This window comes from Brienomyrus brachyistius, unplaced genomic scaffold (genome assembly GCF_023856365.1).
Source record: "Brienomyrus brachyistius isolate T26 unplaced genomic scaffold, BBRACH_0.4 scaffold413, whole genome shotgun sequence".
Lineage (NCBI taxonomy): Eukaryota > Metazoa > Chordata > Actinopteri > Osteoglossiformes > Mormyridae > Brienomyrus > Brienomyrus brachyistius.
In genome coordinates, this window is record NW_026042688.1 from 77,220 (window position 1) to 93,520 (window position 16,301).

At 41.6% G+C, this 16,301-nt stretch overlaps 1 protein-coding gene across 1 annotated transcript; it reads left to right on the forward strand.

Moving 5' to 3' along the window:
• Window positions 1–304: 304 nt before the first annotated feature.
• LOC125729021 (serine/threonine-protein kinase A-Raf-like) lies at window positions 305–15,385 on the forward strand. Its single transcript, XM_049005579.1, has 16 exons — window positions 305–363; window positions 5,137–5,346; window positions 6,059–6,162; window positions 6,570–6,672; window positions 7,344–7,498; window positions 7,631–7,729; window positions 8,593–8,728; window positions 8,958–8,985; window positions 9,162–9,289; window positions 9,470–9,672; window positions 9,924–10,100; window positions 10,694–10,740; window positions 11,111–11,229; window positions 11,461–11,592; window positions 11,691–11,825; window positions 12,053–15,385. The coding sequence occupies exons 2-16, from the start codon at window positions 5,173–5,175 to the stop codon at window positions 12,191–12,193; spliced, it is 1,881 nt and encodes a 626-aa protein (XP_048861536.1). The 5' UTR covers window positions 305–363; window positions 5,137–5,172; the 3' UTR covers window positions 12,194–15,385.
• Window positions 15,386–16,301: the final 916 nt, after the last annotated feature.

Genomic DNA, 16,301 nt, shown 5'->3' on the forward strand with positions numbered 1-16,301 from the left:
ACATTATGTTATTAAATATTTTGTTAAATATCCTAAATACCTAACACATATATGTAGAGGACAAGTAACTCTAGCAAATTCACCATCCAGCAAGTTCCGAGAATGTTTCCCATAAGCAAGGAAAGGAAAAATGTTTATACGGTGTCTTTTAAGACAGCAGTAGCTGCAGCCATGCAGATCTAATAACCACCCCATTAGCAGAGAGCCAGGTAATTTTAGAATTCGTAGGACTCGTTACCCAATCAGCGAAGCCCATTTCAAGAATGAACCAATGGAGAAGCGTCATGCGCTTGTTCCTCTCTGTCGACACAGAAATTCTTGCCTTGTTCTTCAGTTCGAGAGTATTCAAGATGGCCGACGCAGGTAGGTGTTTATTTTCAGAAAAAATACATTAAGGAAAATATCTGATTATCTCTTTGTTACAGAGAATTTAATTTATCGTCTTTCTGGGTTAGAAATGCTTTCTTTTAAATCTTGAGTCAGTTTATTCTGCAGTCTGCAACTTTTAAAAGTGGAGGGGAGTAAAAGTAGCTAGTCTGCTAATCCCTTTCCGTCTCAGAAACAGTAGCCAGTTTCAGTGTGACAAACACCTGGCGTGAATTTAGAAAACAACAAAGAGGGAGCAAGCCTTTCCAGATGTACACAATACCGGTTTGCATTAAAGATCGTATCAGGAAGCAGGTGTTAAGCTGTGAACCGAAGGGCGATCGGCAGTCACTAGTTTTACTCTACTCTAATCAGGCAGCTAACCAGCTAACCATTCAGAAAAAGAACAAGTTAACTTACCATGTGTTAGCAAGGAGCATTCCGATGTGCTCTTTATCTTAGTGGCTAGTCCTGTGTGTTTAACAGAGAGCTAGTTTATGCGCGAAAAAGGGTAATTGTTTGGCTTGCTGCTTAACCCATACGTTTCTCTGACCCGTAGCTACTTTCCTGCCTCTTCTAGTAAAATAGTTCTAGCCACGATTAGCAGTGAGTAGTAACGAGACAAACTGGAAGTGACATCTGGACGGCTAGAGAGAGCAGACAGTCTTACTCGGTGGCTGCTCTGCCTTTGACGGGACATAATGTGTCGATACTGTATTACGTTGTCTTTTGTATAATTAATAGTAGCTGGCCGGCTTACTACCGGAACACAATTTACCTTGATCGCGTACCTGCGGGTTTTCGGCGCCGGAGAGGGGCCCTCCTAGTCTTCCTCCTCATATCCAATTTGTGCCAGGTGCATAACTGGTGGGGTAGGAATAGTAGTGTTTTGACATTGATGTCTTATACATAAGAGGACCTCTAGTCAGTGCCTCTACTTCCCATGATGTCGTGTTATTTAAGAAACCAGCTTCTTGGGAATGGGATTAAGCGGCCGAGGTACATCCGTGGAAAGAATGCTAAACTCTTCAATCACTAACAGTTATAGTGAGTTATCTGAATAGGTGTTTCAGTAGGTATTTAAGTGTCTTGCTCTTAAAGGGACCCTGTTCGTGCCACTTTCAACATATTACATACTGTCTTTGTATTATGTTTATAGACATTCGCATATGTTCATTAGTTTTTCTTCTGGAATAGAAGACCAAATGGTTTTGAAGACTGGCTTTTATGGTATTATAGTAAATTCCTCTGCATTGGGCCTAGCTTACCTGACATTATCCTGGCAAAAGAAAATTACAAGCTTTGCAGAACCTGAAAGTATGTTAGAAAATGTTCTATTAAAACCTTCTTGGCAGGACAAGTTGTGTAACTACTTTATTTGTGTTGGCCTTTATTTCCACACAGTTTCCTCTTGTGAAAATCATTTTTTTCTTTAACTATTGCAGACTTGTTCTGAATTAGAAGTATAAAAATGAAAATGTCTTTTACATTTATGTTCCTGCTCATTGAATTGTTTATGGAAATGTTACATTAGCTTGTTCAAAATTTGTATATGCTTGCATAAAAATCTTCATTCTCAGTGGGTTTTGTCATAGTTTGGCTAATGTAATCTTGTACTTCATCTTGTGCTTTACTAGCAAAGGATTGTTTCTTTACTGTACAGCTGCATTTTTTTCGCCAGAATTTTGCTACATACCAAATATATACTGTAGTGGTTATTGGTTTATCTAGTTTGTATGAGTATTAGTCATGTGTGCACTAGTAAATAGGGGGTACTGTTCTTGTTGAAGTTGGCATTGCTATGGTGGATGTTAAACATCTGCTTTGCTGTTACTTGGGAAGTTTGAAGTGGAATTGGGTTGGGATTTCTGGGTAGAAAGATTCCCAGAAGAGGCATTCAGGCATTAAGTTCTTTCCGCAATGCTTGGTGGTGTTTTGTGTTAATGTAATGACAGACGTTTTTATATCTTTTCTGTAGCTACGCAGTGGTGGTTTAAATCTGAGGCCTGGCAGGCAACCAGGCCTACAGCAGTAAGGAAATGTAGGGTGGTTTTTCACCGCACCAAGTATGGTACTTTCGCTTTTCCGTTGACTTCCGTTTGAGTACCAGTACCAAAAGTTCCATTACTGAAAGTGCCAAACCAGCTGGGGTGCTTCTTTGGTACTTTGGGGTGGGACTTGAAATGCTTTCTTTGTCGATTTGCTCATGCAAATAGCCTGCTGCTGAAATAAAATACAAATGGCACCTTGAAAACAATTGCAAACTCAGAAAATAATGATAAATGAAGAAAAAATGCGCTTTGATCGTAAGAACATGTACAACAAAAAGATCCAGATGGCACAATAAGAAATTAAGAAGTATCTTGTTGAATATACTAATGCAGTAGACACATAGCATGCTGTCCTAACAATGTGATTTTGTTGTAATAAATATTGGGGTATGTATAAAACAAATGAGTTCATAAATTTCTCACAACTCCGCCTTCGAGTGATATAAACGACAAGGATGAAAATAATTATGATTGTCTCTGAGAACATCTGCAGTGCTCATGCAAAAGCAGCGGAGGTAAAACTTTAAACTGTTTTCTAAACATTTAAGAATCTATAAAATGAATAATAGACTAATTAAAATTTCAAAGCTTACTAATTTTTTTCCTATGACAGAGTAACAGAGTAAAAATATTTTAGTGAAATTTTAACCCTCTGCGCTATAATGTGTGTACAGAATTGAAAGTAAGAAAAAGCTTTATTTTAATATAGCTGACTAGCGGTGTAAGAATTGTATGTGCATAACATGCATCGTTAATATCGTAAATCATCCAGTCCTACTATAAGCATTTTTCAAATTCATTACAAAATACCCTGTCTCGCGTTATTATGTCATGGAAAACCACTGGTGTCAAGTACCGTATTTGGTACTTCAAGAAAGTACCAAAATTACAGTTCTTGGTGTGGTGGAAAAATGTCCTTAGATTTTAAGATTGAGTCTCGAGGAATGAGAGGCATGTATGTGATATAGGTAATGAACTTGTAACTTTTAGTCCCATGACAAGCCCTGCTGCTTTTTCCTTGGAGCAAAGGACTGAACCTTAATCAGTCACTGAAATGTCCACTTGCATAAATGAATGAAGCTAAGTTACTTTGCAAAAGTGTTGACCAATTAGCATCCCAGGGTTACAATTGCAGCTCTAGCAATGACTCTCCAAGTGTGGATGGATTGCCGTCTTACCTGGACAGCCACATGACAGGCAGAGATGGCGGGAAGTATGTAAATATGTAAAGTTCCTTTGTATATAACAGATTGTAATTAGTGCCTGTTCTTGGCACTATTTAGTTGGAGGACATACTTATACTGTTTATCCTTCCTGGTAAACTCTTCTGGACAAGCAGTTTAAGAATATTATAAATGCAGGAAAACCCACTTTACTTGCCCTTCTGTCTTGCTGATTGCAGAGGAACATCTTGCCAAGTTTTGCCCCTAGAGAGTGCTGATATGGACGCACTGGCAGTTTTGCTTGTTCCCTCAGGCTTGTGCTCTTGCTTCCAGCAGTTTCCATAACCAGCCTGCTGTCTTGCTGCTCTCCAGACATAGGCCTTTGGCTTGTTTAATTGAATGTGATGCCCTAAAATTTGGCTGTGCTTAGGGAGTTATGCGAAAGTCCTAAATTAGATTTTGTGGTGAAAACGTGGTACTAATTGAAATAGTCACGCATTAAATGTGTGTGTGTGTTTTTAAAGGGTTGGTAATGTGCACCCACTAGGCATATTGATATTTTGGTGTGTTGTCAAGTTTTTGTAGATATTTCATAAAAATAATTTTTGGGCATGGGGGGTACAGGTAGTACTGGGCGGTATACTGGTTCATACCGAAAAATGTTTTTTATTATTGTTATGATATGAATTGTTCTTTTACATCAATACCAGTTTAAATAGCCTACACAACGTTCGGAAAGTGGCGCAGCTGGAAACTCCTTAAGGGGGGGGGGACTTTTTTCACTGCTGCATCACTAAAGATGTACTGCGAAAGATCAGAAACGGAAGATATAGCTGACGCTGGAATGGAAAATGAGACTGGAGTTGTTAAATCGATTCTCAGATACTAATCGATATAAAATATTGGTATCTGATTAGATACTCATTTTCACCATTATTGATACCAACAGTGCGGTTTTCGCCTCATTCGCCACACTTCACACAGCCCCACTACAGCGCAAGGGCATGTGCACACATCTATAAAAAATATACACACACATTAATTTACATTCATTTAAGTGCGGTGTGGTACAATTCATGCCAGCTGCTAAACCAGTTCCATGGCTTCCCATTATATCAACCAGTTATCGAGTGGCTGAGAGCATCGCTGACATAATGCTGAAACGTTGAATCCATCTGAAATGTGCAAGTACTTTAAGCCAGGAGGTGGATAATTTACGCCATCTGCTGTTGTGTAAATTCTAGCCCTCAAATAAGTTGACCCCATTTTTTAATATGTATTTTCTTTTGTGGATAAAGCTGTCATATTTGTGCCAATACAAAAAGGAAAATGACAGGCATATCATAATACTGTTCGTGTGTGTATTGAACCGGCTGGGGCGTACTGAACAGTTGAGTAATGCACCATTTTCTGTTACATCCCATCAGTATCGCACAGTGGTTAGAAATTAGCCGATATTTAATGCCGACCATTCCCTTTAAAATGGTGGTATGTATTTCTTTGCCTTATGTGCCTTACTCTAATTGGTGTCCCCCCCCCTTGTCTGTGTGTCTCAGGTTCCAGGTGAGGCTCTGTGTCTGTGCCCCCATTGAATGAAGCTGTCCAGTGGCTTGAGTCTGTCAGCACGCCCCCCTCCACTCCTTTTGCCTCCCACCATGTCCTCTTCCTCGTCTTGCTCCTCCTCTGTGGAGACCAGCCCGGAGGACCTGCCCCGTGGTGGTGGTGGTACCATTCGTGTCTACCTCCCTAATAAGCAGCGCACTGTGGTGGGTGGCTGCCGTAGGGTCGCGTATCTTAGACTTAATGTGTCGAATATTCGGGCTGCAGGTCCTGGCTTTGCAATGCTTATATTAGTTACAGGTCTAATATTAAGAACACGAATCATGATAGTTGACCTGAATTGGTCTGATTTTAACAGTGATTTTAACTTGTAACACCGCAGCACAAGGACTTTGCCGTTTTTCTGCAGATTCATGTCATTTGGGAATAAATACTGAGAATATTAATGCAATAGATTTCAAAATGTCATTCTGTTGATGACAGGAAACATGCTTAGTTTTGCATTTCTAGTCTTATTTGGTTTAACTTCTTAGTAACGTTTTGCATTAACTACATCAATGCATTTATTATGCATTCATTGAACATTCAGTATCTTAACAGGTGTACTATGGATTAATAAATATAAAATTATATGATTATAATGCTGCTTATATTGTTTATTAATGTACAATAAAGCTGTTAAGGTATGTTAGGATGTTAAGATATATGTACAGGCTGCATATGAGTGCATTTTAAAGGCATTATGAAGGTGCAGTTAGAGCTACCAACTTCTTTTTACATTTTCAGAAGTATGTTTGTCTCTAGTAACAGATTGCTGTCATGTATGCAATGACAGTCTGAGTTCTTTAACTTTAGATTCTGTTGTGCTTAGCAGTAGAATGACCTCTTTAATGGCGGGTCAACCTTCTGCATCTCCAGGTGAATGTTCGGCCTGGACAGACAGTCCGAGACAGCCTGGACAAGGCCTTGAAAGTGCGAGGACTCAGCCAGGATTGCTGTGCTGTTTTTCGTCTTCTTGAGGGGTAAGTGCTTGGTTGTATTCTGCTCTCTTGCTTAAAGTTGCAGAAAGATCAGGACTGGTTTGCGGTACCGGTGTTTCCTGATCTGATCATTTTGTATTTAAACATAAATGAAACTTGTCTGTATGTCTGTGAGGGTGTGTGTGAGAAATTTTGAAATGAACTAATCTGAGAAATATATGTATAGTCCATTAGTGCTGATGCTGCCAGATCTCATGTAAATGTCAAGTAGAAATTTTTGAGTTACAAAGGATCAAGACCAGCCTTCTCAACCCCGATTCCAATGCTTCTAGAACCAGTCGTCCACACCATCTTAAGCAGTACAACTTCACGAGAGCTTGGTCACTCTAGCAGATAAGTGTGTTGTGGATGTGCAGAAAACGCACACATCACATGTGTGTCTGTCCTAGTCGCAAAAGACTGACCGACTGGAGCACGGACATTACGCCGCTTGTTGGGGAGGAACTGCTTGTGGAGGTCCTGGATGACGTCCCCCTTACCATGCACAACTTTGTGAGTGATCCTGCTGTGGGAATTCACCCATGTCTCTCCCTTGTAAAATCAGCCTTTTTTTCTTCAATAAAACCATTTTGGGTATATTCATAACATTTGTAGGGTACAGGTAGAGATGGTATCATTCATGGAGTATTAGTTTCATCTCAAAGCCTTGGGTTGTCCTCCCATGTTTGCACAAGTTGGTCCATCCATCCATTTGTTGAAACTGCTGAATCCCAACTGGGAGCCTATCCCTGGAACAATGGGCACAGCGGGAACCAACCCTGGGCAGTCGCCAACACACCGCAGGGCGCACACACTCACACAATTACAGGGCCAATTTAGACTCGCCATTCACAACCTATCCTGCATGCTTTTGGACCGGGGGAGGAAACTGGAGCCCCCGTGAAAAACCCACGTGAACATGGGGTGAGCGTGCAAACTCCACACAGAGAGGACCCAGGACTGAACCCAGGACCTTCCTGCTGTGAGGCAGTAGCGCTAACCACTGCGCCACCGCGCTGCCCCTAGTTGGTCCATCGATAACTTAAATTGACCTTATTCTTTAATAGACCGGCAGGGTGTCCCTTACTCAGTACCCTGATTTTGCCAATATCACTGCCACCATTAGAGAGGAGATGTCACTGTCAGGTCATTCACCAATTGGCTGTTCCAATTACTGTCCACAGGTGCGTAAGACCTTCCTGAAGCTGGCCTACTGTGATTTCTGCCACAAATTTCTCTTTAATGGCTTCCGCTGTCAGACCTGCGGGTACAAGTTCCATCAGCACTGCAGCAGCAAGGTGCCGACAGTGTGTGTGGACATGGACACAATGAACAAGATGTGAGTGCTTTATCACACAACACGCGCGAGTGAAGGGTTTGCGTTTTGCCCTGAAGCTCTGCGGGTTCCCTGGTGTTTGCACTGACAGGCGACTAACAGACCGTGGTCTTTTTTTTTTTTTTTTTTTAACAGATTACCCAGTACATGCCTAGATGAGTATCCTCAAATCACCATACTCATACCAGACAGCTCCTTATCCAAAAGTGACATGGAAGTAAACCCAGAGCCGAAGTAAGTTCTTTCTGGCATATGAAAAGATCTTCACCCTTCTATTTTGTTGGATTTTTCAGTCTATTTTGTGAAAACCACAATTAAAACTCGTTTTTGTAGTTCTTAGGCTACTGAATATTACAACGCATGTGTTCAAGTGAACCCTGTACTTACAAACACGCTGCCATAAAGCCTATTATATAAAATTTTAGAGTCAAAGACAATGGACTGTGATAGCGAATGCAGCACTACTTAGTGACATGAACACACTGCACTGCTTCAGTGGTGCTTTGGCTTGTGGCACTGTACAGTACCGTATAAAGTTACCTTAATCAGTATGTATTGATTATTTTTATTTGTCAACTGCTCTGACTTACCTACAAATTAGACTAAGACCAACTTGGAACAGTAACCTAGGGACTAGTTTTATGTCTAAAGAATGGGTGGTTTTATGAACTTTTTTGCATGTGTAACCATATAGTGTGTTGTGATTCAAAACTGCCTATTCATGATAGTATTGTGACTGATTTTTACATAAGTACACTAAAGATCAGTTTAAATTACCTGGATACTTTTTTTCAACATGCAGTTTAATTCAGATTTTGTTTGAGCAGAAAAAAAGATTAGGATTAATTCCTCCTAATATTCAAACCAGAAACACTTAGGAAATACCATTCAACCTTCATTTTAGTCTGCAGTTTAAATGCAAGTTGAAAACCCAAATGGAAGGCAGGACATTCTGGAGGGGTACTGTCTATGTGGTTGATTTGATGACACTTAATGCAATAATATTCATTTAATGTGAATCCTGTGTGTATTGATCTTTTAACCTGAGTCATGGTTTATACCATTTCATCTGTACCATTCTCCCACTTTTCTCTCAGGCGGGGGCTGCTGTCACCGTCTTCGGCATTCCACTTCCCCCCCCATGACTCTGGCAGCCAGTCCCTTCAGCGGCACCGGTCCACATCGACTCCCAACGTCCACATGTTCAGCACAGTAGGGCCTGGGCTTATTGAGGTGAGCTTTGGTGCTTGTTGGCTATCTAATCTTATGGTTCAGCTTTTCTTTCAATTTCATCTGGGCGGAGAATTTGAGACTGTAAGATGGTGTATCTCCACATGCAATTCAAAAGAATGTTCTGAAGGTTTCCTGTTATGTGCATTAAGATGTCATTTCCTTTATTTTTGATTGTAATTGGTTTTGTATTTAGATATCTAAAATGCGTACATTGCCTTTTTGTCTGTAGGAAGCACTAATTAAAAACAACTCAATGGGTGAGTGTTTGATTATTTTTTTACTTTATAAATAAAACTTGCAGGACTGCATCTCTTCTAAGTTTATTATTCTGCTGAGGTTTGATTCAAGTTGTAAACCCATAACTGAAGAGAGTCTCAGTCTTTCCCCCCCATTCCAGTCAAAGTTTTCTGTGCGTTTGCTCCCCTGGTTCCAGGATTGGAGACTTTGTCTAAACCTTCCACCAGTCCTCCTTCTGTTGGTTCGCCTGGGAAACGACCTCCCAAGTCTCCTTCAGAGACCAAAGAGCGAAAGTCGTCCTCCTCAGATGACAAAAAGAAAGTGGTGAGTTGGTTTCCAGCTGTTTGCTGGCACCCTGGTTCACTTTTGTGCGTTTTTTTTTTTCTTTTCTACTTGCGTTAGAATTTCAGTATCAGGATCTAGCATAATCAAGTTCTAATTCTCACATATTTAATCATGTAAACTGGAGATGTCCTTACTTTGGTGAATGGAAATGTGTTCCAGCACCGCGGTGGAAACCGGGACTCCAGCTACTACTGGGAGGTGCACTCAAGTGAGGTCACCATTCTGAAGCGCATTGGCACGGGGTCTTTTGGGACCGTCTTCAAGGGCAAGTGGCATGGGGATGTGGCTGTGAAGATCCTGAAGGTGACGGACCCCACGCCAGAGCAGCTGCAGGCTTTCAAAAATGAGATGCAGGTGCTCAGGTCAGCCCAGCTCACGTGTCACATGTATAAGTGGAGCCAGGGGATGATGGAGCATAACTGGATTAGTCCTCGTTGGGGACCCAGTATGATGCACTTTCATGGGGCCCAAAAGCTCAGCGGTGGTTGCTTTCAGCGATATGTTAATCAGGATGTCGGCCAGTGATACTGTTTTATCAGCTGTTGGCTATTACTCGGGGGGGCACAATGTGTAGCGAGAGACTCGGAGTTTGACTTTCTCTTTCTCCTTCCAGGAAGACACGTCACGTCAACATCTTGCTCTTCATGGGCTTCATGACGAAGCCCAAGTTTGCCATCATCACACAGTGGTGTGAGGGCAGCAGCCTCTACCGGCACCTGCACGTCACAGAGACCAAGTTCGACACTATGCGACGCATCGACGTGGCGCGGCAGACAGCCCAGGGCATGGAGTAAGACGGAGCGCCCTCTCTCTCACGCGTGCTCGCACGCACACACAAGCACACACACATACGCAGTCCATGTCTTTGTTTATTTTTGGGGACTCTTCTTCATAACATTTCTATGGGGAAAAGCCCTAATCCCAACAATGACACCCTTAACCCCTACCCAGCCCTAACCCTAACCATAAGTAACCAACCAAAATACAAGACTTTTGGCACTTGTGCTTTTTTGATTGCATTCACAGATTTTTTTATAAAATTGAGGTTATCCAAATGGGGACCTGAGGAAGTGTCCCCAAAAGTAAGGAAGGTTCAGGTTTTACTGCACTTTGGGGACATTTTGGTCCCCAAATGTGACCTATGCAAACCCCCACACACACACACACACAGCACTCACATGTTGTATTGCATTTGAATACATCCATGTACACTGATGGGGTTTGTATGCATTGTGTATCTTGGGATTTTAGTGGACTTTCCCCTTTTGTGAACTTCTTTCTATTGTGTTGGGATGAGCACAAAGTATATTGTGATGGAACTGAAGGCACTGCAGGTGATTATAACCTGTCCATGCCTTATGATTTATTTATTTCTAATTCCAGCTACCTTCACGCTAAGAATATCATCCACAGAGACCTAAAATCAAACAGTATCCTTCTAACATTTTGTGTTGTCCAAGTAGCTGCCACATAGACATGCAGCTGTCTTTTCTTGTACGCTGACTTTCTAATGACTGTTTTTGTCCTGTACCTTTCCACCGATCTGATAAACAACTCAATTTTTCTGGTTTCACAGCTTGCAGTTGAACTTTTTTTAAGTCCCTAGTTTAGTAACAAACCCAAAAACCCTTTTAATGGAGATGCATCATGGTGAAACCGTCCATTTGGACCCTAAGTGGATTATCTTCTGCTTGGTTACCATCCTGATGGAGGGATGGGGCTGGTCATCTGCATCTGTCACTCCTACCTACTGCTGTACTGCCAGGGACCACTTGTATGCTCCTTGACTTCAGCTCTCAGATATCTTTCTCCATGAAGGCTGGACGGTTAAGATTGGGGACTTTGGGTTGGCAACGGTCAAGTCACGCTGGAGTGGGTCCCAGCAGGTGGAGCAGCCCAGTGGATCAATTCTTTGGATGGTAGGTAACACTGGAAATTCCCGACTAGCCCAGGAGGCCGGTTTGCCACCACTGACATTTGGCTCAAACTGTATTTCTTCAGTGTTTTTCTTACTGCTGTTCCCAACTGCCTTTTTACTTCCTAACTGTTTGATGTGTATTTCTAGCAGGGATGTCAGTAGTAAAACTTCAGAACCATGGCTGAGGTTGTAGGTGATTCTGTTTATAACAGCGGTTGACTTCTTTTTCCAGGCCCCGGAAGTTATTCGTATGCAAGACAGCAACCCTTACACATTCCAGTCTGACGTCTATGGGTATGGTGTAGTTCTGTATGAGCTGATGTCTGGCACGCTGCCTTATTCCAACATCAGCAACCGTGATCAGGTATATTCCACTCTCAACCTGTCAGTCTGCCTCAAGTGGTCCGCCTTGCTGGTGTTGGGTATTTAAAACCCAAAGTTGCTTGTATCTTCCTTTTTCAGATCATTTTCATGGTGGGGCGTGGCTATCTGTCCCCCGACCTTAGTAAGCTGTACAGCAACTCTCCAAAAGCCATGAAGAGGCTCATCGTCGACTGCCTGAAGTTCAAACTGGATGAAAGACCCCTTTTCCCACAGGTGAGATCGCCTGGAATCTGCTTACCTCTGTGTCTTCACGGCTAGTCAACATCACTTTGCTAAAACTTGCACGCTATGACATGAATACATCCCAATATTAGCTGTACCCAAACTGACTGGTGGTATTCCTACTGTCGATCTGAGCATAATCCACTTAAAGAATTCCTGTTGTTGGCCTCGTCATGACAGAGCCTCATTCTCATCAGTTTGTTGGCTTTTCTGCACAGATCCTGGTCGGTATTGAGCAGGTTCAGGACCTGATGCCAAAGATTGAGCGGAGTGCGTCGGAGCCCTCTTTGCACCGTGCTGTTCATGCGGAGGATCTGAACCCTCTCCTGTTTCACACCACACGGCTGATGCCACTGTGACACTGCTGATCGCTATTCGGGAGGGGTACTCATCCCTAGACCTGCTGCTCTGCTGTTCAGTTCCGGGGGTGGCAGCCATGATCCCAACATAACCAGCCATGACTGCCCATGACTGCAACCCCAATATGTAGAAAATATCAGCTGAAACCAAGACAGGGAGGGAAAGCAAAGATGGTCCAGACTGGCTCAACTGCAAAGCCACAAGCAGACACCTGAGTGGCAATGAATTATCATCTACATTCATGTCCCAAGCTTATTTGAAATATTCAAAAGGACTTTCCTAACTCGGCAGTTAGGTCCCTGTAAATTCTTAGTTCTCCAAGAACTAGACTGCCTCCTTCATGGTATTCCCTTTAGAATAAAGAATCGGAGAAGATAACCTGTGTTTGTAGACTAATTTTCAGAATAAACTGTAAGGGTTGCTGGATTTTAGGAAATTTTATATTTAACAACATATGCTGGTGATAAGATTGCACAGCTGGAGACCTGCGACTATTAGAGAATCTGCATCCTCTATTCAGCCTTTTTAGACATATTGGCTAAAAATAAAATTGGCTGGTGTTTAGACTTACAGTAGTCATCGCCTAAAAGAACGGTTAATCCTTTGAAAATAGCTGCTATTGAAACAACATGCAGCCACAATCTAGAGACGGACAGGCTTTGTGGATTTGCCTTTATTCAAAATAAAACCATAGATGGGCTAGAATAAATATTGAGTTAAGGAACAGCCAGAAACAAAGCTGCTTCACACAGTAAATCATCATGGTTTAGTTTACTGAAATAGTGTCCATCTTTAAGGAACATGAAGCTAGGAGACATCCTGTTGGGTGTAAAATGTGGTTATAGAAGATCAGGTTTTGGTTGTTCTCCGTTTCTGCATATTCGGTGGTGTAGTTATATTGTTAAGCCCTTGCCTGCCTCCCTGTAGGCTGAATATTGAAACACTGTTGTTTGATCCTGCCTCCTCCAGGATAGGGGGGATTGGGGTGTACTGGCTCTGGTGTACTGGGTAGGTTGGCTGTAGCTCTGTATATGTACTTGAACTGTGTGGTTGTGTCTGCATGTAAGAGGCTCGCTTTTTGTCATCACTGTAGACTTCAGGGATTAACCTGGAGAGGTCCTTGCCCTGTCTGGTTTTGGACCTGGTTCAGTTTCTTTTTCTACAACCATGCCGGTGAGGATGGAGTACGTCAATCCCAAAGTTTCTAGCCATGTAGATGTCTGGAGTTCCAAGTAGGATGCCTTAATGTGGTGTTAGTTTGCTTTGATTTAATGGAGAGAAATAGTTGGTTGCTCCTTATAGCCAGTTTGTGAAACTTGTATCAGAATAGTACGCCTTACTGCTCAATGCTGTGCAGCAAAATGCAGGTTCGTGGCACATTTTAATAAGGTGTCTTAAGTCCATTTGTATATTTTGCTTCAACTCTCCCTCACCATTGGCGCCTTAATGTCTGATTGAAGCAGGCATGTATTCGCTGAAGGCATCTTTCAGCTGCTGCTTATTTACATTTTAATATTCATGTTGGTCTGAGGCCTCCTTATTTTTCTCAGAAATATAGTCTGTTGTGACTATGATGGCCTAAATCTGCGCCATTTAAATGAATTAAAAACAGACAATTGGCTTTTTTTCCATCCATTCTTATTTTTGGATCCATCCATTTGTCTTCTAACCACTTATTCTGGTGAGGATCACAGGCAGCCTATCCAGGTAGCAAAGGGAATAACACTGGCCTGCATTCTATATGGGATGCTGATCCATTGTAGAGCTGGATTTACGGCTTCTTGCCATACAGCTTACAGGAACTTAAAATGGCACCACAGGCATGTGACTGTTCCCCCCCCCCCCACCCCCCCATGCACACAAACGCACACTAGCGGAATGCTGAAAGTTATGTATTTAATTATCTGAGCTGGAAAGTGGCCGTCATAATATTTAAAAACAAAAATCCACTGTGTGCAGAGCAGAGGCTGGCATTGGGTGACCCCTGCAGGCAGCAGTGCTATACAAAAAATGAAAAACTGGATAAAATTATTATTTTTTTTTTTTTGGAACACTGGTAATTGCCAGATGAGGGACACTGGTGGTTAACAGATTCAGTTACAAGGTGCAGCCTAATCTTAAAATGACCTGTAATAGGCAGAAGCATCACTATATAATATTCAGTGTTGCATTATGTACAGGTATACATTAATACAAATGGTCTGCATCCACAAATCTCTATTCTAGTATCTATTTATTAGATTGGAAACTCGTGACCTAACATTGACACGTCAGGAAATTCCTCATTTGTTTATAATCAGTCATTTTCCAGAATACAGCATCTAGTATGTCTTCCAGATTGGGTCACTTTATCCTCTTTTTCCCTACAAGCAGCTCAGGACATTCCCTAAGAATTTAGCCTTACTTGCAGTTATATAAACACACAGATTTTGCCCCCATCAGGGTCTTTGTTCTGTATAGGTCGACGTTCACGTCATCTAAATATGTAGCTTTTGAATGAGAAATTTGGGCAGTAAAATTGGACAGTTTGTAGCTGGTAGAAAGTGAATAGTACTGGTGTTGCTGGGAGGAGTTTGCTTGTAGTGACCTTAATCATACATGTATGTAGAGTGCAGGTGCTGGTTGAAGAAGACAGGACTGTTGAACATGGTCCCGTGCCAAGCTGGTGGGTGTGGCCAGTTCTTTATTGACGTACTGTGAATACGGGTCTGCATAGGGCAGCATTTTGAAATGCATGATTCTGCCCACCCCTGTAATGATCATGTTAAAGATGACATCGCCTGGCAATTGGTTAAGGACTTCAGAACAAGTATAACTGACAGCTTTTGTTTCTAGAATAAATGCGTATGTATATATGATTTGAGTTTTAGAATTATTTAATTTTTAATAAGGGGCTGGCTACCCCATTTCTCATTCACGTTTAATATAGGTAGTTTGGTAGGGTTTTGGTTGCTTTTGTTTTTGGGTTCAGGGGATTTCCTAACAAACAGGGTAGTGACCTAGATGATTTCCCACTTTTATTTATTTTTTTCGACATTACACGTTAAAACTGCTCCTGACTTCCCTGTGACACATCTAATCGTGTCCTGAGGTTTTTAAAACCTAGTTTACTTTCGTTACTATCTTCTTGATTTGTTTGTTTGTTTAAAAAAAAAAAAAAAGTCCTTTTGTAATCAAAGAATCTGAACACACTGGTAAACTGCGCGGCAGATATACTGAATGCCTGAAGCAGCAGGGATACAAGCCCAGTTGGGGGGGGGGGGGTCGACTGCAAAACCACCTTCAGTCTGATTAAGAAAAATGTGTTCTTACATGTCAGGGGAGCCATAGATGCAAATAAAGCCACAGCAAAATATTAGCAAAACAGAATTGTGTCATTCAACCCCAATCCTTGCCAGCCAGGTGCATGTTTCCACTCATCCGGTTGCTTAATATGAAGCTTTTGTTTCATAGAAGAATATTGTGTTAAATTTCACCCATTTCTAAAACTGGATATTACTTTAAAACTTAAGGACCTTTAGGGAATAACATTCATTTTCCTTCAGGTACCTTAACCACCCACTTCTCAGCCAGTTCATTTTTGCAAGCGCTGCTGAGACTGTGGTAAGTGGCAGCAGAAATGTGTTGTAGGGTTCCCCCTGAAAGATCTGCATCCTCGGGGCTGTAGACAAAGCATTCCATTTCAGAAAAGCGCACAACAGAAGTGTCCCATTGGAAGATTCAGTAAAAATTGACCTCAACGGATGAGCTTCTTTTTTTTTTTTTTTTTCTTTTTCCGTTTTCTTCAGAATTGAAGAAATACTTAATTGATCAGTGCGTTGAAGTGAAAAATACACATTGTAGATCACTGATGTACAGCGTCGGAGTGGTACATGGGATGTTGCCTTTTTGTATTGCAAACGTATGTCTTGTGTAAAGTTACATTTTTAATGTAAAAAATGTACTTGTTTCTATTTTTGTGTGGTTTTAAAAGAACAAATTATTTTAAAACGAGACAAATCTTAGGTTTTTTTTTTTTTAGAATTTTTTTTTGTCTTGTAAAAAATACGGATGGCTGCGGGATTTATTCTTAAAATAAAAGTCTGGAATATCTATGCGGTTTCTCCA